Consider the following 22,253-nt stretch of genomic DNA (forward strand, 5'->3'; position numbering starts at 1 on the left):
TAGGAGACCCTATCTGGGCGAAGTTTGAGTCAAGCCTATACCCACGTCTGTGCCTACGGTCCCAGCAGCCAGCAAAGAGAAGCCTATGGAATTAGGCCGCAGCCAACTGACATCAAAAGAGAGAAGAACGCGGAAGAAACTAGGGCTGTGTATGTACTCTGGACAAGCTGGCCATGCTGTCCAAAATTGCCCTAAGTCCTGCGGGAGGACTCTTCTTAGGTCTTACCACCCCTTCTCCTCCGCTCTCTCTTCCTGTATTCTTGATCTGCGGACCCTTAAAGTATCAGACTCTTGCCCTAGTGGACTCCGGGGCAGGAGGCAATTTCATTCTTCAATGAGTAGTGGAGCATCTATGGATCCCCACTTCCATTATGAAGCCTCCACTACTTCTTTCATCCATCCATGGAGAGCCCTTACTGGGTGAAGTAACACTACGCACTGAATCAATGTGCCTGCGTACCAGTGCCCTCCATTCAGAGACAATCTCCTTCTTCGTGTTAGAGAAGGCCATGCACCCTATAGTACTGGGATTACCTTGGCTACAGCAGCACATGCCTCAATTCGATTGGGCCACACTGGAACTGTCAAGATGGGTTCCAGACTACCATAAGAAGTGCCTGATGAAGGTAGAACCATTACCCTGTATGCCTACCACTCCAGTAATGCCGGGGTTGCCGACTCAGTACGCATCTTTTCAAGATGTTTTTTCAAAGGAAGCTGCAGATGTTCTTCCACCTCACCGACCATATGATTGCGCCATCAACCTGAAGCCTAATACAGAGCCACCCAAGGGTAGAGTGTACCCCCTGTCTGTGGCAGAAAACAAAGCCATGTCTGAATACATTCAGGAGAACCTCCAAGAGGGCTTCATATGACCATCTAAGTCCCCTGCTGGCGCAGGCTTTTTCTTTGTGGGCAAAAAGGACAGAACATTATGCCCATGTATAGATTACAGGGGCCTTAATGAGATAACAATAAAGGATCACTATCCTTTACCTCTGATCTCAGAGTTATTCGAAAGGCAACAAGGAGCTCAAATCTTTTCCAAACTGGATTTGAAAGGAGCCTATAACCTACTTCGCATTCGAGCTGGTGATGAGTGGAAGACAGCCTTCAACACTCGGGACGGCCACTTTGAATATCTAGTGATGCCCTTCGGCCTGTGCAACACCCCGGCCGTCTTTCAAAATTTAGTGAACGACATTTTCTGGGACCTCCTCTATAAATGTGTTGTCATTTACTTGGACGACATTTTGATATTCTTTCAAGACATGACCACTCACCAAGAGGATGTAAAGAGAGTTCTTCAGAGGCTCCGTGAGAACCATCTCTACGCCAAGCTATCCAAATGTGAATTTCACAGTCAGTGCCTTTCTTAGGCTACATTGTGTCTAATCAAGGCTTTCAAATGGACCCACAGAAGCTGGAGAGCATCAAGAATTGGGCACAACCCACAGGGTTAAAAGCTCTCAGATGCTTCTTAGGTTTCACCAACTATTACAGGACCTTTATCAAAAACTACTCTTCACTTACAGTGCCGCTTACCGCTATGACAAAGAAAGGTGCCAATGCTGCTAATTGGTCTCCAAAGGCTATAACAGCATTTCAGAAGTTAAAAGATGCCTTTTTACACAAGCCGTGTCTTCGACACCCAGACCCCTCCAAGCCTTTCATCGTGGAGGTCGACGCCTCAGACATTGACATAGGGGCCGTATTAAGCCAAGCTGGTGATTCAAAGGTTCCATAACCGTGCTCATTCTTCTCCCGTTGCTTCTCTTCTGCAGAGAAAAATTACGGAATAGGAGATAAAGAGCTCCTAGCTATAAAACTGGCATTCGAAGAATGGCACCCTTGGCTCGAAGGAGCACAACATCAAATAACGGTCTTCACAGACCATACGAATCTGTAGTACCTCCGCCATGCACAGCGCCTGAATCATAGACAAGCGAGATGGTCTCTTTTTTTCAACAGATTCAACTTTGTGCTCAAGTATCTCCCTGGAACTAAGAATATCAGAGCTGACGCTCTATCTCGCTCTTTCCTCTCCGAGGATGTTCCAGAAGAACCGCAACACATCATTTACCCCGAGAAGGTCATATTGGCAGCTACTCACTCAGTACCTGCAGGAAACTCAAGCACCTCAGGAAAAAGTTATTGGCTTGGGCCCATGACTCCAAACTTTCAGGACATCCTGGTCAACGTAGAACCCTGTCTAAGCTTCAAACCTTTTACTGGTGGCCCACCATGAAGGAAGACACATTCTCCTACATTGCTTCCTGTGCTAACTGCGCTAAACAGAAGACACCACCGGGTTGACCATGGGGTCTACTTCAACCCTTGCCAGTGCCAGAAGAACCATGGACATATATCACCACTGACTTCATGGTTGATTTGTCAGATTCTGGAGGAAATAACACCATTTGGGTGACCGTTGATTGGTTTTCGAAGATGGCACATTTTGTGGCTCTCCCAGACTTACCCACCGCCATGGAGCTTGCCAAGCTATTTATCTCGCAATTCTTCCACCTGCATGGCTTGCCTAAGCACATAGTCTCTGATCGTGGAGCTCAATTCACAGCAAACGTCTGGAAGGCACAATCGGGCCGATACATTAAAGTGCGGCCGCGGTTACCCTGTTTTTAACCCGCTTTAGACGCACATTTTGGACGCGTATGACTAACCTGCGATTCAGTATCCGGTTTTACGCGTCCTTACCGCTTACTGAAATGGACACGTATCCCTTTCCGCCCGCCGCATGTATATGTTATGTTAATGATCGGATTAGCTATTCCCTCCGATACAGTAATGTGCGCCCATATTATCGCCTTTTTAACCAGCTATTTGGCCGCGTCTTTAACCTGCAGATTTACCGCGTACCCTTACCTTGGCGTTAGTGTGGTGTTCGGTCAGCTTCGTACCGGACAGCACCATGGACAACATGTACATTATTGCTCTGGCGCTATTTTTCATTCGGTTGAGAAGCAGAATGAGAAATGCTCGAATGAGAAATGCTCGAAATGCTCGGCAGATTGGAGAGGTGAACAGGGGGGGCCAGCAGCAAGGAGAACCCATCCGACCAGAGAACCCAGCAGCAAGACCGGAGGATGTACGTGATATGTTTCGATTTAACTGTACCATCCATCCATCTCTGGGCCTCTCTGAGGCTCCGGACATGGACGCCTTTACGGGCGCTGTAGAGATAGGCATCCATAAAGATCGGCGTCCGTAAAGGCGGAGGCATGGACACCTCTACAGACGCCGGAGAGATGGGCGTCCGTAAAGATTGGAGTCCGTAAAGGCGGAGATACGGACGCCTCTACGGATGCCGGAGGGATGGGCGTCCGTAAAGATAGGCGCCCGTAAAGGCAGAGACACGGACGCCTCTACGGAGAGATGGGCATCCACTAGGCGTCCTGAGGCTCTGGTCTTGAGGCTCCGGTTCCTCTACGGACGCCTATACGAAGTATCTACGGACTCCTATATGGAGCCTCTACGGGTGGCTATACGGAGCCTTCCTCCTGCGTCTAGAATAAGGCTGTAGTAGACGCTGAAATAAGAACACATAGCTGATTTACGGGCGCTGTAGAGATAGGCGTCCATAAAGAATACAAACTTGAGAATAACAGTGTTGCTGATCCATGTATGTCTGTCTCACCCTAACTCATGTCCATGCTTCTTTTTTCAATCTGTATATATTTTCTGTTTTAAAATGTCACAGATTGTGTTTCACTTATATCTGCATTGAAACAAATTTAAAAAATAATTAGCTGTGAGTAAAGTTTGATAGTTAACTCAGAACAGTGGAGGAGGTTTATCTTTCCCTTTCTTGCCACATTGATCTGTTAAATAATTTTTGTGCGCTGCCACACAGCTGGATATAAGATAGGAGTTAGAGCAGAGGTCCCGGCGTCCGTTCGTGGACCTTCCCGCTGCCTTGAGCGCCCAGCTGGACGTCCAAGACACGACTTTGGACGTTCATGGACCTTGAGCGCCCATCCCGCTGCCTTGAGCACCCAGCTGGACGTCCAAGACATGACTTCGGACGTCCGACCGGGCGCTCAAGGTCCATGAACGTCCGAGGTCGCGGTGTCCGTTTGTGGACCTTCCCGCTGCCTTGAGCGCCCAGCTGGACGTCCATGACGCGACTTCGGACGTTCATGGAACTTGAGCGCCGGACGTCGAAAGGTCCACGAACAGCGTCCAAGCCGCGAGAAAAGAACCATCCACTTACCTGGTGGAATGACATTTCAAATGACATTTTGAAATGACAGGTACCAGCGCACCCAAGATACTGTATAGGCGCTGTATACCACTCTATACAGTAAAATGGACGCGCTTTGGACGCCGCTTGCATTTGCGTCTCATTTGAATACTGTATCGAGCGGTATGTGAACCAAATTGTGCATGCGGCAAACGAGGGTGTGCCGGCACTGCCACACTCTTTCTTAAGCGTCCTTACTGTATCGGCCCGTATGTAAGAAGTTCGATATTGCCCTCTACTTTACATCGGCATATCATCCTCAATCCAACAGGCAAACAGAGAGGATGAACAGGACACTCAAGCAATTAATTCGTGCTTACGTGAACACTCGCCAGAATGATTGGAGCGAACTGTTGCCCTGGGCAGAATTTGCCATAAATTCTCATCCAGCAACATCCACTGGATCAACACCATTCGAAGTGGTCTATGGACGACTACCACTGCCACCACTGCCACTTCCATTAACAGTGTCGTCCCCGACAGCTCAATCCACTGCCAAAGATATCCAACAACTCTGGACTCAGACAAAAGAGATGCTTATTAAAGCACGACTGCGAGCAAAGAAAGGATACGATGCTCATCATTGCAAGGCTCCAGACTTCAAGCTTGGTGACAAAGTCTGGCTTTCCACAAAGCATTTAAGACTAAAACTTCCTTCAGCTCAATTCGCTCCTCGCTTCGTTGGCCCATTCCTCATTCTCCAACGACTGGGCAATCTCACCTACAGTCTGAAGCTACCATCTACTTTAAAGATCCACAATGCATTCCACATCTCACTATTGAAGCCTTTGATACTTAGTGAGTTTTCCAACAAGATACCAGAAGCTACATCCGTTGATGCTGAGGAAGATATCGAATACAAGGTAGATGCAGTTCTCGATGTGAGAAGACGAGGCAGAGTATGGGAATACCTCCTGTCATGGGAGAGTTATGGCCCAGAAGAAAACTCTTAGACACCCATGTCCAACATCCTGGATAAAGAGATGCTACAAGACTTTCATCAGCAGCATCCTCAAAAACCAAGACCTGCTAGGAACCAGCGTGGACACCCTTTGAAGGGGGGTACTGTTGCGTCCGTCGGTCTTCGATGGCTTCTCCCCCCTTGCCTCACCTTAATCTCGGCTCCTCCCGCTTACCTGGGCAAGATGGCTACTGCAGCGTCTACAAGCCGACCTCTCTGGAGATCTCCAGAACAGCTATGTGCAGCCTCCCGCCATTGCTCCTCCCAGGTACCTACTAGGGTGCACGCGCAACCCACGTCTTTACACACCCCTTGGCGCGAACCTCGAGGGCGTTCCCTCTTGCTGACGTCACGCTATCCGGGTATATCAGCCTCATTGAATTGCTAGCTCCCCGAGTTAACAAGGTCTCGAATCCGTTCCTGTCTACGCTACTCTGCCGCTTCTGTACTGCTGCTGGAAGCTTTCTCTTCGGGGTATCGACTAACTTGGGTACCTGCTCCTCGGGGGCCCTCTGCTTTATTTCAGCTGCCTTTCAGGGAACAGGTACTCCCTCCTCGAGGGCCTGCTCTCCCTGCCTCGGTGCCTTTACCTTCATCTACTTATCTGGTGGAATCGCATACCAACAGCTATTCTCAGTGAGTACTCTAACCTCTCAGTCTGTCTCACCCACAGTATCTCCTCACTGGGATATCTGCTACAGAACCTCCTGACGTCATCGTGGAGAGAAGGGCTCCCTCTGCTGAGGTCCCTGGGACTGCAACTACAGACTACCTCACTACTGCCACCTGGTGGCTACCATCTAGCTGTCTAATAAAAGAACATTTTTCTGTGTTTTGTGTAGCACGAGTCTAGTCCAATGCTGTGGCTCCTCACGGGGCTCCTCCCTGTGGGCGTTGTCACCTCCACAGCACCCAAGGATCCACCAAAACACACATAACCACAACAGTAACTCCTGTGTCAGGAAGCATAAGGATGTAGAACTGGGCCATCATGCAAAGGATGACACTCAGAGTCACATGCCATGCAAGGAGAATGTTCTAGCAAACAAACTGAGCCAGTACCTGGAACCACACAAGTGGTACTTGGATGAAGGGGTAGCAGACCAGATATTCTGTGGATGGGGAATACCCAACAAGGATCTGTTTGCATCTCCTTTAAACAAGAAAGTCCCTCAGAATTGTTTGAGATGAAAGTCAAAGAACGAACTAGCCTTGGATGACTTCTCCATGGACTGGGGAAAGGGTCTTCCTATGTATATCCTTCAGTTCTTCTAGTGATGAAGATTCTACTTAAACTCAGAATGGTGAGGGAACTATGATTTTCATACTTCATATTGGCCAAGACAGGTTTGATTCCCAGTTCTTCATGACTTGCCCATCAGGGATCCAATTTGGTTGAGAAATTCTACCACACTCCTTATACAGAATCGTAGAACATTGCTCCATCTCACCTTCAAGCCCCTAGCCTTCGCATGCAATGAAGTTTCCAACCAGGGCTCTTATCTGATGGTGACACTCACCTGTGAGGACTTACATCTTGCTGTCTTCGGAACACCTGCTACAGGTAAGTAACTTATGCTCCAAATGACAGAGTACTTCCTTCTGTGTCTCACACAGTTCATGGAGAGGATTTCTTTCCCAAGAGGCTGTTGGTTGTAGATACAGTTTTACAAGCTTTAAGGAACAAAATGGTGGGCACTGCCCTTGTGATCTGAGAGTGACTTGATGTCGTGACAACTGGAAGAGAGTTGACAAAGGGTCATGAGGTGACTGCATTTATGCTTCTGGAATGTATTAATCACTTCGGTTGTAAAGCACTCTAGTTGATAGATGCTGGGTAAATCCAAATTATAAGGAATCCTTGTTTCAGGAATGACTTTTCATAGCTTCCTGATAGGACTGGGAATGCTGTGGAAGTTTTCCCTCAGCCTCAAGGGGTAGACGGGGAAAAGGATGAAAGCCTGCCTCCTTCCACACTGGTGGTTCTCTGCCTTTGTGTTGGGACCCAAAAAACAGGCGGCAGAAGGCTTGCCAGACAGGCACCACTTGAAGTTCAAATTAAATCACGTTCTGGGTGCAGCAGATTGATCTTTTCTAAATGTGAGGCAGATTCCCAGCACTGCCCGAAAAATCTGAGGAGCTACAGATTCACAGAAAGTTTGATCAAAATTCCTGTTAGTGAATACACTTATTAAGCTTCAATAAATATATGTCAGCTTTTTAGCATTGTTGCTTGAGTTTTAATGCATGATGCACATTTGGTGAATACAATTTTTGAAACAAACTACATGTTCAAAGTTATAAACCAGGGGCTGATCATTCTGTGCTGGGCTCCCTAGATTTTATCACACTAGTCCAATGGGTCCCAGTCAGAACAGGGCGGACAGCATCCACAGGCAGCTGGGATAGAGCTAGCTGTGCAAAACCATAGAAAAATAAACAGCGTAAAAACGTGCTCATAAGACATGACCTGATGTGGATGTTCCATTGCCATGTTTGGTGCATGTCCTCAGATGAGAATCCTTACTGCACTTTCTCCCCCCCCCCCCAGATCTTTGATGGTAATTCAGATGCCTCCAGTATACGAGAGAACACCTTTGACCCACCGATCATTGCAAGATACATCCGAGTGTATCCAACAAAGTACAGGAGCAGACCAACCCTGCGCATGGAGCTGCTGGGCTGTGAAACAGAAGGTAACTCTCTAGCGTTGCAACAAATTTTTGTCCTAAAATTCTCTGACCCTTAAAATAGGTCCAGACTATTTTTGCAGGGCTCCTCTTGCAGTCCCAAAATCCAAGCAGAGACTTCACTCCATTCTGAAGGTGATTGGGTGATGAGTGGATGACCCAAGCCTAAAAATAACTGATTTAAAAGATGTGCTTACCGCCCAGTATACTCTAGTGAAAAATGAGCAAAGTGGTGCAGTTACCAGGTCCAGCTGAACATGTGGAAGGGTCAACAAACATGGCTTACTATTCCAGAATCTGATTGCAGTCCTCCTTCTCACCTGTTTCTTGATGATATCTCCATCTTTACTGTAACCAAAGCCCGTAACCTTGGAGTAATCTTGGACTCCACCCTATCCATGTCTAATCACATTTCCACAACAGTAAAAAAACTCATTCTACAAATTCCATATGCTAAAACATCTTTGTCCTTTACTATACCCTAAAGACTTCCATATGGTGATCCAATCTTTGATTTTCTCCAGTCTAGACTATTGCAATTCACTTTACCTTGGTTTTTCCTACACTGCATTTTGTCCTTTGCAATTAATCCAAAATACAGCTGCACGTATTCTAACAGGCTCTTCTCGGAGAGATCATATAACACCAATATTGCAAGGCTTGCACTGGCTTCCCGTCAGTGTCCGATTTCAATACAAACTTCTTTCCATCATACACAACTTAATACACTGTCATTCCTCTATCTGGTTATGCACATCTTTATGTATATATAAACCAAATAGGCATTTATGATCCCTTGACAAAAACTAGCTTGAAGTCCCAACTGTCCGTCTAGCAAGACTTGACATAACCAGGAGATGTGTCTTCTCTATTGCTGGCCCCCTTCTTTGGAATTCAGTCCCAGATTCCCTAAGACAAATAACAACTCACAAAGAATTCAAGAACATTTCTATAGCATTCAGATTGGCCCCCACTTCATGATTCCAAATAAACCAGTGCTGGCACACTGTAGCTATGAAGAATTTGTTACTTTTAGCATTGTTTTTGGTATTTTTGTTTTTTATGTTCAATTTATGTGTTATGATATGATTTCAGTTATGGTTTTATTATGTATATGTTAACTTGTAAACCGTTTTGATCAAACCTGGTTGCAAAAGTGGTATATAAACAATTTTAAATAAATAAATAAACACAACCTTTTGAATTTGCTGTTGTAAACTAGTTGCTGAATTATAGGAAGGAGACAAACAATCTTCTTTATTTTTTTTAATAGGTTGTTTTGTGCCGTTGGGTATGGAAAGTGGAAGCATCAAAGACGAACAGATCACAGCCACCTCCGTTTACACTTCGTGGTTCTATACCTGGAATCCTTTCTATGCCCGTCTTAACTTGCAGGGCTCTGCTAATGCCTGGCAAGCAAAGGTGAAAGGCATCTCCTGGATACACACAAAATGGGAGCAGGCATTAGATAGGAAATCAGATTTGTCCCATGAGAAAACCTTTGACCTCCAGCAGCTTAAGGCCTAAAGCTTTTTTGCAAGTCTCAAATGGCTTCTGTGGCGCTAATAGCCAAAACAGCCAGGGATAAACATCACTGAAGGCCACAGATCTGCCACAAAAATATCAGAAGAAAGAAAAATGTTCAGTTTTGCTTCAAATGTATAGCTTATTTCAGTTAGATACCTGAGGGGGCTGAGCATTTTGCAGTTGCTGACTTGGTTGGCTTATGTAGTATGGAAATATTATTGCTCCTTTTCTTCTGCCCTATTCTCTTGTCACTGTTGGAGCAGGGCCAGACTAATCCTTATTAGGTCATCTCAGCTCAAATTCTTGACACCATTCTACCGAGCCAGCTCTAGCTGAATGCTTGGAATTATGAGGTTTGTGTTTAGCTGAGTTACACCAGACCACTTAGTTCAGATTTCTTAACACAAACCATATTGAAATTTCATTTTTGCTTATGCTTTAAAAATGAAATTCCCACAACTTTCAGCACTTCCACACTGAGCAGGTGACACATGCATTAGCAGAGCGGATCACTTGCATTAGCTGTCATCTCCACTGCTACAGTTCCCATATGGGTAGCAGGAGCCTCTCTTCCCCATCTCTGAAGCAACTGTTGTTGGACTAAACCTTTCTGGGGTCGGCCGTCAGTGCACTGGGGACAGAGATCCACTTTTCATTCCCCACTCCCAACCAGGAATATCTGTAGCCTGTGTGGAACTGTCAGTAGCACTGGCAATTGTTGACAGGAGCTGGGCTTTTCCCTCACCTTTCTTGCTTCTAGCAACAAAAAGTCAGTGGCCCTGAATACTCCTGAGTGCACTCCCAGTAGGGAAATTCAAAAGCCATTAGGCAACAGGAGGTGCTGTTTGGAAGAATCCATGACACTCCTCCATGCAAGGAGTTGTGTCGTACTAATGGAGAGGCAGAGGAATGAAAGTGGAGGAGGGTAGACAGAGGGAAAAGTGATATGAGTGGCAGATGTGGCAAGAAAGAGAGGAGTAAAGGAAGCAGAGCAGGCCAAGAGAGGACAGTAGAGTCCAATGAATAGCAAACATGGTGAGAGAGCATGCATGCAAAAAGAGGAAAGTGAGGAGAAGGAGGGTGGGCAAAGGGGGCAAATGTTGAGAGGGAGCAAAGTGTTATACCAATAGTTTCTATCCAATAGCTATCTCCCAGGGTAGAGTTGCTGGAATCTTGCACAGTGAATACTTTTTTGTTTTTTCACTACATGCTTTTTGTCATTGGTCACAGGCAAATAACAACCAGCAATGGTTACAGATTGATCTTCTCCAGCCCAAGAGAATAACTGGAATCATCACCCAGGGTGCCTGGAGCCTGAGTACTGAAATGTTTGTGAAAGCGTATGCCATCCATTATAGTGCTAATGGAAATGACTGGCAACCTTATATAGATGAATCAACATCATTGGAGAAGGTACAGTGAAACACTGCAGAATACCATGCTCCAAACAAACATTTTAGGAACCTCCTGGAGCCCAGGTTAACCTTGTTCCCTCGGATGGGCATCCTTCGGGCAGGCAGCTTTTTTATTTCCTAGCGTGTAGTCAGATGGTCTCAGGACCCAATGGGATTATGTGTTCCCCTGGTAGCAGATGGAGACGGAGTCAGGTTTCAAAGTTGACGTCACCCTAGATACACCCCTGCAGTGACCTCAGCCCTTCAGTATCTCTCCATCTCCTAGCAGATGTGGACGCTATCCCCACATCAGCAGCGGTGTCTAGTGGGATTGCAGCACTAATCCAAAGGAGAAAATTTTACCTTCAAATTGAAAAGAAGATCGAGCCCCGCTCTCCTGCGGTGATACCTAAGGCCCCAGTTGAGGATTCCTGAGGTTATTTCCAAGATCTCTCAGAGGTGTGCCTTGCCCCGTAGCCGGGTCCCAGTGTGGACTTTGCTGCTGAAGCAGCTAAAGGTAGCGGGTACAGTAGCTGAGTGCGGCAGTGAAGGCCTAAGCCCTCTCTATCCCCCCCACGGCCGAAGACCGTCTGTGTACTCAGCTGGAGTGCTGAGACCAGGTAAGTAGAGAAGAACTCCTCTGAACCAGAGACGTGGAAGGGCTTTGCTAAGTCTTTCCTCTGGTCTACTTGCTCGGCACGCCGTACTGATATCATTCCCGATCCCGTGCGGGCGAGGGAAGGGGGTTTCAGAGCGGGTTGAGTGGCCCCCCGGTGGCCTAGACCCCGTTTCAGGCTCGGTGGACTCTCCATGTGGCGGTCCAGGGCACCATCTTGCGCACAGTTTGGTGCGGCGCCATTTTCCCTCACGGAAAACCTGATTGACAAACTGAAGAGTAGTAAATCACCTGGACCGGATGGTATACACCCCAGAGTTCTGAAGGAACTAAAAAATGAAATTTCAGACCTATTAGTAAAAATTTGTAACCTATCATTAAAATCATCCATTGTACCTGAAGACTGGAGGATAGCAAATGTAACCCCAATATTTAAAAAGGGCTCCAGGGGCGATCTGGGAAACTACAGACCGGTTAGCCTGACTTCAGTGCCAGGAAAAATAGTGGAAAGTGTTCTAAACATCAAAATCACAGAACGTATAGAAAGACATGGTTTAATGGAATAAAGTCAGCATGGCTTTACCCAAAGCAAGTCTTGCCTCACAAATCTGCTTCACATTTTTGAAGGAGTTAATAAACATGTGGATAAAGGTGAACCGATAGATGTAGTATACTTGGATTTTCAGAAGGTGTTTGACAAAGTTCCTCATGAGAGGATTCTAGGAAAAGTAAAAAGTCATGAGATAGGTGGCGATGTCCTTTCGTGGATTGCAAACTGGCTAAAAGGAAACAGAGAGTAGGATTAAATGGACAATTTTCTCAGTGGAAGGGAGTGGGCAGTGGAGTGCCTCAGGGATCTGTATTGGGGACCCTTACTTTTCAATATATTTATAAATGATCTGGAAAGAAATACGAGTGAGATAATCAAATTTGCAGATGATACAAAATTGTTCAGAGTAGTTAAATCACAAGCAGATTGTGATAAATTGCAGGAAGTGTTACGGCCGCCGTCCGCAACCGGGGCCGGGCACCTACCCGCGGCGTCGGGCTCTGCCGGGGACGCCCGCAGGAGCTGGCAGCCGCCACTGAAAGTCTCTTCGCGGCTGTACTGCATCCAAGATGGCTGCCATCCTGATGACTCCGCCCCCCGCTGGGCCTCCTAGAGCCGCGCGTGGCTGAAGATAGGATTTAAAGGGGCCACTATAGGAAGTGTTGTGGCTCCTTCATGAGACTCCTCCTTCAAGTTTAGGTATTTAAGGCAAGGTCTGCTCCTCAGACCTTGCCTTGGTATTGAGGCTTGTAAGAAAATTATTACTTACCTGCTAATTTTCGTTCCTGTAGTACCATGGATCAGTCCAGACTCCATCTGCTGGATTGGGGACATAACCCACTGTCTGGACTGATCCAGGTACGTACAGGGAAGCCTGGTTTCCTGTTCCTGGTCTCGCTTGTTTCTTCATCCCGCTTCTGCTCCTCCTTCCTCGCTGGATTGACTCTTTGGCTCCTGACCTTCGGACCGGCTGTGGTGAGTGCTTGGCGTTGACTTCGGATTGGCTTTGGACCCTTCGGTGTTGTTCCTGGACTGGCTTCAGACCTCTCTCCCTTCTGTTCCTGGGCTGGCTTTGGACCCCTCTCTGGACTTCGACCCCTGGACCGGCTTTGGATTCACCTTCGACTTCTACTCCCGGACTACCTACGACCAGCTGGAGGCGCCAGTCATCTGGAATCCACGACCTGCAGGAGGCGCCTGCATCCAGACCTTCAGTAGTCTTCAGAGAGTTTCATAAATCCCAGCGGCTGGATCCCTACAGGCTCCTCCTGGGGGGATCACGAGCTTCCAGGGTGAAGTCTTCTTTCAACACTCATCTCACCGAGCCTTCCTGGCAGATGCAAGCTCGGAATTAGTGTGTACCTCGGCCAGAGGAGTAGCTTTAGTGGTGGCGGCCAGAAGACAGCTATGGTTGCGAAACTGGTCAGCGGACGCAACTTCTAAGGCAAACCTCACAAAGATGCCCTTTAAGGGATCCCTCCTATTCGGAAGTGAATTGGAGAAGCTAGCCAGTAAGTGGGGCGAATCTCCAGTGCCCAGGCTACCAGAAGATAAGAAAAAGAGGTCACAGCGCCCCTCACCCATGAGGGGTTGGGCCAGGGGCTCCCAGCGATTCTGGCCCTACAGAAACTCGTCATTTCAGTCAACTTGGCCCTTGGGAAGGTCTCAGTCCTTTCGGAACCGACAACCAAAAAGAGGAAAAGGTTCGGGCCCAGGTTCGACCCGAACTCCCCAATGAAGTTGGGCCGACTCATCCTCGGGAAGAGGAGATAGGGGACTGACTCTCCCTCTTCTATCAGCGGTGGGTCGACATCACATGAGACAAATGGGTACTGGACATCATACAAGAAGGGTATGCTCTCGAATTCCACAGCATCCTTCAGGACAGGTTCATGGTGTCACCTTGCCACTAGAGATGAGCTTCGTTTTTCTACTGTGTCGTTTTTTTGAGTCGGACGCTTCGGGGTAAAGTTCGTTTTTCCTCGGTTAGTTTTTTGGGAAAACTAAACGGGGAAAAACTAAACCGGCCCAAAAAACGATGCGGGAAACGAAGCTCAAAAAAACCCACCCCAAGCATTAAAATTAACTTTAATACATTAAATACAACCCCCCCCCCACCATCCCGATCCCTCCCCAAGACTTACTAACACTAGCACAAGATGGTGCCGGCTGTCCATTGCTCCTACCATGTGACAGGGGCTGACCAATGGCACCAGTAGCCCCTGTGACATAGTATGGGCAAAGGCTATCGGCGCCATTTTGATCGAGGCAGGCCCAAAAGTCAGACAGCACGGAGGGAGAAATCCCTCACGGGACCCCGCTGGACCACCAGGGATGTTAGTAAGTCTTGGAGAGGGATCGAGATGGTGGGGGGGGGGGGGGTGTATTACAATTAATTTTAATGCTTGGGGTGGTTTTTTGTTGAAACCCGAAAAACTAATTTTCCTCGTAATCTCTACTTGCCACTCCCTGCACAAGAAACTGGCAGTGGAATCCACACTGATAAGGCTCCTCGGTCTGAGGGCTATAACTCCGGTACCTACACGCCAAGTAAATATGGGGCGCTATTCCATCTATTTCATCGTGCCCAAGAAAGAGGGCTCATACCGACCCATCCTGTTTCTCAAGAGCGTCAACCGTCATCTACGGATAATTCACTTCCACATGGAAACTCTTCGTTCCATCATAATAGCAGTGCAAACGGGAGAGTTCCTAACCTCCCTGGACCTCTCGGAGGCCTACCTCCATATTCCAATCCCTCAAGACCACCACCGTTTTCTACGTTTTGCAGTGCTGGGCCAACATTATCAGTTCCGGGCATTACCCTTCAGCCTGGCAACCATCCCCAGAACATTCTCCAAAATTATGGTGGTCATGGCAGCGGCACTGAGGAAAGAAGGGATCCTGTTGCACCTTTACTTGGCCAACTGGCTGATCCGGGTGAAGTTGTTGGAAGTGAGCCTCCAGGTTAACCAGCAGGGTCAGGTACCTCCTGCAGGAGGTACCTGACCCTGCTGGTTAACCTGGAGGCTCATGAACATGGACAAGAGTTGGGTCATGAACATGGACAAGAGCAGCCTCAAGTCCTCCCAGTCCTTAGAGTACTTGGGGGCCCAATTCAACACAAAGCAGGACAAGGTCTTCCTCCCTTAAGGAGAAGGAAAGTGATGGACCAAATACGTCGGTTGATGAACACAAATTCGCCTCAAGATGTGGGACAATTTCCAAGACCTCAGCCTCATGGCATCAATCCTGGAAGTAGTACCATGGGTGAGGGCACACATGCGGCCTCTCCATCACTCCCTTCTGTCACGCTGAAACCCATTGTCTCAAGACTACTTGATTCGTCTCCACCTACAGATGAAAGTATGCTCTCATCTCCAGCGGTGGCTACAGGAAATTCACCTAAGCAAGGGTATCTCTCCCCACCAAGCTGGATCATCCTCACGATGGACGTGAGCCTCCAGGAATGGGGCGTTCACTGTCAGGAACTGATGACCCAGAGGCGATGGACTGAGGAAGAGGTGAACTGGAACATAAACCGTCTGGAAGTGCGGGTGGTCAGATTAGCATGCCTGCAGTTCAGCCACAGGCTCCAGGGACAAGCAATCCAGCTGATGTCAGACAACACAACAACGGTGGCCTACATCAACCACCAGGGAGGAACTAAGAGCCACCAAGTGTCTCTGGAAATAGACCTCCTTATGGAATGGGCGGAGTTAAACCTACAAGGGATCTCAGCCTCCCACATCGCGGGAAAAGACAACGTCAGAGCAGACTTTCTCAGCAGGGAAAGCCTGGACCCAGTGGAATGGATGCTGTCGACCAGAGCCTTCCATCTCCTAGTAGATCGCTGGAGCCTTCCATCCTTCGACCTACTGGTTACATCTCACAATGTGAAGTTTCCCTGGTTCTTCAGTTGCAGGCGAGATCATTGCTCCCAAGATATTGATGCCTTTGTCCAGACCTGACCAGAGGAGGACTTACTGTACGCCTTCCCCCTGTGGCCTCTACTGGGCAAGATCATCCGCAAGATCGAACACCACAGGGGGTTAGTCCTTCTGGTGGCCCCGGACTGGCCCAGGCACCTGTGGTATGCAGACATGCAGAGGCTTCTCGTGGAGAGCGCACGTTGCCTCCCCCTGCACAGGGATCTTCTCCGGCAAGGCCCGATTCTTCTCGAAGATCCAGCTCGATTCTCTCTTATGGTCTGGCCTTTGAGAGGGCTCGCCTGACGAAGCACGGATATCTGGCGGAAGTAATTGCCACATTGCTCCTCGTGCGGATGTTTTCAATGTCCCTGAGGTACATACGGATCTGGAGAATATTTGAGGCCTGGTGCGGGGAGCATGGGGTGCCCCCTCGAATGGCCAAGATCACCATGATCCTAGAATTTTTACAGGATGGCCTGAACAAAGGACTGTCTCTCAGCTCCCTGAAGGGTCCGGGTGGCAGCCCTCTCCTGCTTTAGATCCGAAGTGGGCAGAACCTGTCTGGTGACACATCTGGACTTGGCCCGTTTCCTAAAAGTGGCTAAACATCTACGACCACCCTTAAAGTTGCCGGTTCCCCTATAGAACCTCAACTTGGTATTGGACTTTCTGGCAGGGCCTTTCTTCAGACCATTGCATAGTCTGTCCCTTCGCCTATTAACACTAAAGACTGTATTCTTGGTGGTGATATGCTCTGTTCATCACATCTCTGAGCTACAGGCGCTGTCCTGTTGGGAACCGTTCCTTCAATTTACTCTAGGAACAGTGCAGATTCGCACCGTTCCCTCGTTCTTACCAAAGATAATCTCGGAGTTTCACCTGAACCAATCCATCTCCTTACCGCTTTCTTCGCCATCTAAACGTCGGTAGACTTTTAGTGCGGTATCTGGAACATTCGAAACTGGTGCGCAAGACAGATCACTTGTTTATTCTTCACGGGAGGAAGAAACAGAGTGAAGCAGCTTCTTGAGCTACCATAGCCCGCTGGATCAAGGAAGTAATCAGGGCAGCTTACAGGGCTGTAGCCTGAGCAGAAACTAAACTACTGTCTCCCACCGACATCTGTCGAGCAGCAACGTGGTCCTCCTTACACACTTTCTCCAGATTCTGCCACCTGGACATCCAGGCCTGGGAGAACACAGCCTTTGCGAGGGTGGTGCTAACAGGACTGCGGGTAGCCTCCCGCCCCGTTTTTGGGAGTCCATTGGTCCTGAGTCCATTGGCTACACGCTAGGAAATGGAGAAATTACTTACCTGATAATTTTGTTTTCCTTAGTGTAGACAGATGGATTCAGCATCCCGCCCATGGCTGGCCAAGAGAGACGCCAAGGAATCGCCCATGAGTCGGTCCTCTATTCCATGTGATTACGGGTATTGCCCTACCCATAGCTTAGAGCATCTATAGTACCGGCATTCAGTGCTTACGTTGGTTGAATACAGTTGCGGTCTCCAGTTTTTTGATCAAGTTTTTTAATCAAATTTTTTTTTTTTAATTTATAAAGGTTTATTGACCATAAAAAACATGACATGACTGTTGAAAACACACAGTTCGTTATGTACATAATTGGTCAAACATTTTGTATATATAAACAGTCAAATGCGAATTACACCTTAAATTCAAATTACACCTTAAATCCCACCCCCCTCCCCGACTGTCCAGCCAAGATCAGTGTACCCATTAAAAGAAAATACAACAGAATGTATTAAGAAACTATAATAAGCAATTCCACATCCTAAAAACTGTAGTCCTGTAAAAGTAAGATAAGACAGAGGAGACAAAATAATACAAAGCTCTATTCATCCTACTGAGCTTTGGCCTTTTAGCCACTCCTCCATTGGTTCCCATATTGCTTGAAAAGCTGCAAGTCTGGCATGTTTCACAGCAGTGAGATATGCCATTCGATAATGAAAATGGAGCCGATGAATCACAGCCGATAAAGACGGAGGATCAAGCTGCTTCCACGCCTTTGCCAATTCACATCGGGCAGCAAATATACCTGCAAGCTAAATGTTTGTTGGGCTATAGAAATCCCCTCTACCTGTACATTTAACAGAACATGTTTAAGTACTAAGGGATCACCCTCTGCCACTAAGACTGCTAGCCAGTCTCTGACCTTCTCCCAGAAGGGTATCACCTTAGGGCAGGTCCACCAAATGTGTATATAAGTGCCTGTCAGCCCACAATTCCTTCAGCATTTATCGGTTATATTGGGAAACATGGCATGAAGTCTAACCGGGGTTAAGTACCACCTATATAAAATTTTATAACAATGCTCCTGTATAGCCGCAGAGATAGAACATTTCACTGTTTTATAAAACACTACATCCCAGTCATCTTCACTCAATACCTCCCCTAAATCTTTAGTCCACGCTATGATATATGGGAAGACGTATGGCGAATGTACATTGAATAAAGAATACATTTTGGATATTATACCCCTCATTTTATCAGTATGTTCACAATAAGTTTCAAATTAAGGGGTAGATTTTTAAAAACGGCGCGTTCGCGTACTTTTGTTCGCGCCCCAGGCGCGAACAAAAGTACGCTGGATTTTAGTAGATACGCGCGTATCTTCTAAAATCCAGGATCGGCGCACGCAAGGCTGCCGATTTTGGGCAGCCGGTGCGCGCCGAGCCGCGCAGCCTGCCTCCGTTCCCTCCGAGGCCGCTCCGAAATCGGAGCGGCCTCGGAGGGAACTTTCTTTTGCCCTCCCCTCACCTTCCCCTCCCTTCCTCTACCTAACCCACTCCCCCCGGCCCTATCTAAACCCCCCCCTACCTTTATCCGTGGATTTACGCCTCCCTGAGGGAGGGAGACGCAATCCGGGGGCGGTTCCGGAGGGCGCGGCCACGCCCCCGAACCGCCCCAGCCCGAAACCACGCCCCCAGGCCCGCCTCCGAAATGCCGCATCCCGCCCCCAAAGCGCCGCGCCGATCGGCCCCGCCCCCCGACACCCCCCCCCGACTGAAAACCCCGGGACTTACGCGAGTCCCAGGGATCTGCACGCGCCGGCGGCCTATCGAAAATAGGCGCGCCGGCGCGCAAGGCCCTGCTCGCGTAAATCCGGGCGGCGAGATACAGCCCAACCCCCAGCCGGATCTGCATGCCTCTGGAACCAACTGTGGGTTGTTGGTGATGAACAGTCCTCCGACCGTTCCCGGCCCTTTCGGACCTGCCACTGGGATGGCAAGAGGCAGCAGGCCGGATTCAGGGCATGGGCAGACGAAGGTTCAAAAAGACGACGAAGATTCAGGAACCATAGACTGTAGACGTAGACTTCAGAACATATAGGGTTCAGACAGTAGCATGGTCCCTCAGGGCACCCTACACAGCCAGTACCACTGGTCTGGTCACAGACCACCCTGTCCTACATCTGCGGGAGCGGAACCAGTACAGGACAACACAAAGGTTCAGGGCTGAAGACAATGACGCAGGAACTGTAGACTGTAGACGTAGACTCAGAAGTGTGGGAGGTTCAGACGTTGGCACTGTCCCTCATGGCACCCTACACAACCAGTACCACTGGTCTGGTCACGGACCACCCTGTCCTACATCCGCGGGAGCGGAACCAGCGCAGGAAAGGAAGAGTGCTGCACAAGCAGTCTAGGGTAAGGTACTGCACACCGGCAGTCTGAAGCAGGTTACTGCACACCAGCAGTCTGAAGCAAGATTAAAACATCAGGATCAGGAACAAACATCAGGGAACAAGCAGACACAGGACATCAAGGTGAAACGAACAACGAAGGCCTGACGGAGCGCTGGAAGAGGAGACATCCAGAGACGTGTAACTCCAATGCAAGGCAAAGCATGAGTATTGGAGCAAAGCTTTTATACCCCAGGAGCAGGCAACTCCCTGGAAGGAGTCCAGATGGGCCGTCCCTCGCTGGCTCTATAAGAGTGGAGAGGAGCCGCGGGCTCGCCCCTTAGGAGAAGGGTGTGGCCCACACCAGAGCATCCAGGCTGCAGTGTGGAGCAGGCCTCGAGTAGGCCCTGAACAACACCGAAGGCCTCCCAGGCCGTGGAACAGGATCCGGACAATTGCTCAGGTGAGGCCCTGGCTTTGGAGCGGCCTCCAGAAAAAGGTGAGATGCACAGGAGGAATCGTAGCAGCTACGTTTTACCCAATCCACTAGGTCAACCACTTTGCGGATATTATCGCTTGCCATGCGAACTGGTATGAAACCCACTTGATCACTGTGGACCAAGGTAGATATTACAACCTTCAGACGCTCCGCTAGTATCCTTGCTAGAATCTTAAGGTCCAGGTTAATCAGGGATATAGGTCTATATAAGCCATAGAGGGTATTATCCCTCCCCAGTTTCGCTAAAATCGTTATACCCGCTACATTAGCATGCTCCGCTAAGACACTGGTTTCCCATAGGGAGTTAAACATTTCTGTCAGTGGTGCAGACACTATATGAATTCATTTCTTATAATAAACCCGGACAGACCATCCAGACCAGGCGTCTTGCTCAACTTTAATAACTTAATGGCATATACCACTTCTGATTCTCGAATGGGGCTGTCCAAAAAGTTTTGCTGCTCTAGTGTGAGCGATGTAGAGATATTGACTCTAAGTATGAGTCAATGTTCGGCTCAAGAATATTATCCTCAGCCTTAAAAAGGGTAGCATAAAAGTCCGTAAAACTGTACCTAATATCGTCCAAGGAGGTGAGGACGGAACCCCTACCATTGTTAATTTTAGCAATATTGTTCTGGGCCAACACTGCCCTTAATTGCCAGACCAAGACCCATCTTCGTAAAAGTGTTGCTTGGTCACCTCTAGTGCAAAAGCAATGGCCTCAGAGTCTAATGTCTGGAGTTCTACTCTAGCAGTGGTCAGTCTTCTATAAATTTTTAGACATTGAGAAGATTGATGTTGATGTGATAAATGAGCTATGTCACTGATTAAATGGGCCCGTCGTTTCTCCTTCTGTTTTTTACAATAAGTTGCTTGGGATATAAGTATACCCCTTACCACAGTTTTAGAACATTCCCAAACTATTAGTGGAGCATGATTTGTTTTGATTTAATTTGGAAGTAATCCCGGAGCCTCTCTTCTAGATGAGTCAGGAAAGAGGTATCATTTAGTAAAGCTTCATTCAACCGCCAGTAACATTGCCCAGAATGAGAAAGCATAAACTGCACCTCAATCCAAACTGGCGCATGGTCCGTCCATGTAATAGGTTCTATGCCCAACCTTAAGCTTACTACCCTGTTCTGCAGTTGAGTATGGACCAAAAAAATAATCTATCCGAGAATAAGATTGATGTGCATGTGAATAATAGGAGTAAGTATGAGTGGATGGATGCCTTTGCCTCCATATATTTTTCAAACCCATCGCTTCATCAGTGATGCAAGGGATTGGTGGGCTGATTTAGGCGTGGTGGACACCTTAATGGAATTATCAAATAAGGTGTTGCAGGTCACATTAAAATCTCCCCACAATATTAACAGCCTCTCGGCATGCTGTACTAACAAAGTGTCCATCTCCCTAAAGAAAGATCCCTGTCTGGAATTTGGAGCATATATGGTAACTAATGTGATCACTTCCCCACCTAGGCGTAATTTAAAAAAAACATAACGCCCATGTGGGTCAGTGTTTAAAGCCAATACTTCATGTATTAAATCTTTTGCTACTAAAATGCCTACTCCGGCATACTTGGCCCCCTTAGTGCTTGCGGAGAGATATTTGTGGGGACATTATCTATATGATAACAAATTCTCTTACCTTTTATGTAAATGAGTTTCTCACAGGACAAGCAGGATGGTAGTCCTCACATAAGGGTGACATCATCAGGTTGGAGCCCAATCACGGAAAACTTCTGTCAAAGTTTCCAGAACTTTGACTGGCCCCTACTGGGCATGCCCAACATGGCACTAACCCTGCAGCCAGCAGGGGTCCCCCTTCAGTCTTCTTTTTTCCGCGCAGCAGTAGCCTCGCGGTTTAGGAGCTCTGAAGAGATTCCTGACAGGAATTTTCCTCACGGAGTTAATTAAACTTAAATTGCCCCACAGGGGTCCCTCCTCTAACTTTTCTCGGGCCGCGGTACTCCGGTAAGTTTTTACCCATTTTCTGTCGATTACCGTCGAGTTTGGCCCTCACGGCCTACTGGCCGTCGACCGTACCGCGGCTCGATTTTTTTCGATGGCCATGGCGTCGGGGTTTCGTCGGTGCCCAGACTGTACTCGTACCATGTCCATCACAGACCCTCATGGAGTCTGTGTAATGTGTTTAGGCCGTGAGCATGATGTCCTGA

The 22,253-nt window shown here is 48.0% G+C and overlaps 1 protein-coding gene across 1 annotated transcript in view; it reads left to right on the plus strand.

Moving 5' to 3' along the window:
* Positions 1-22,253, plus strand: part of F5 (coagulation factor V) — a 145,242-nt gene that overhangs the window by 102,752 nt on the left and 20,237 nt on the right. Inside the window, exons 22-24 of the mRNA XM_029603432.1 lie at positions 7,774-7,918; positions 9,186-9,334; positions 10,670-10,852. Of these exons, the coding sequence (XP_029459292.1) occupies positions 7,774-7,918; positions 9,186-9,334; positions 10,670-10,852 (477 nt within the window). The remainder of the gene's footprint in view (positions 1-7,773; positions 7,919-9,185; positions 9,335-10,669; positions 10,853-22,253) is intronic.

Source organism: Rhinatrema bivittatum, chromosome 5 (assembly GCF_901001135.1).
Source record: "Rhinatrema bivittatum chromosome 5, aRhiBiv1.1, whole genome shotgun sequence".
NCBI lineage: Eukaryota > Metazoa > Chordata > Amphibia > Gymnophiona > Rhinatrematidae > Rhinatrema > Rhinatrema bivittatum.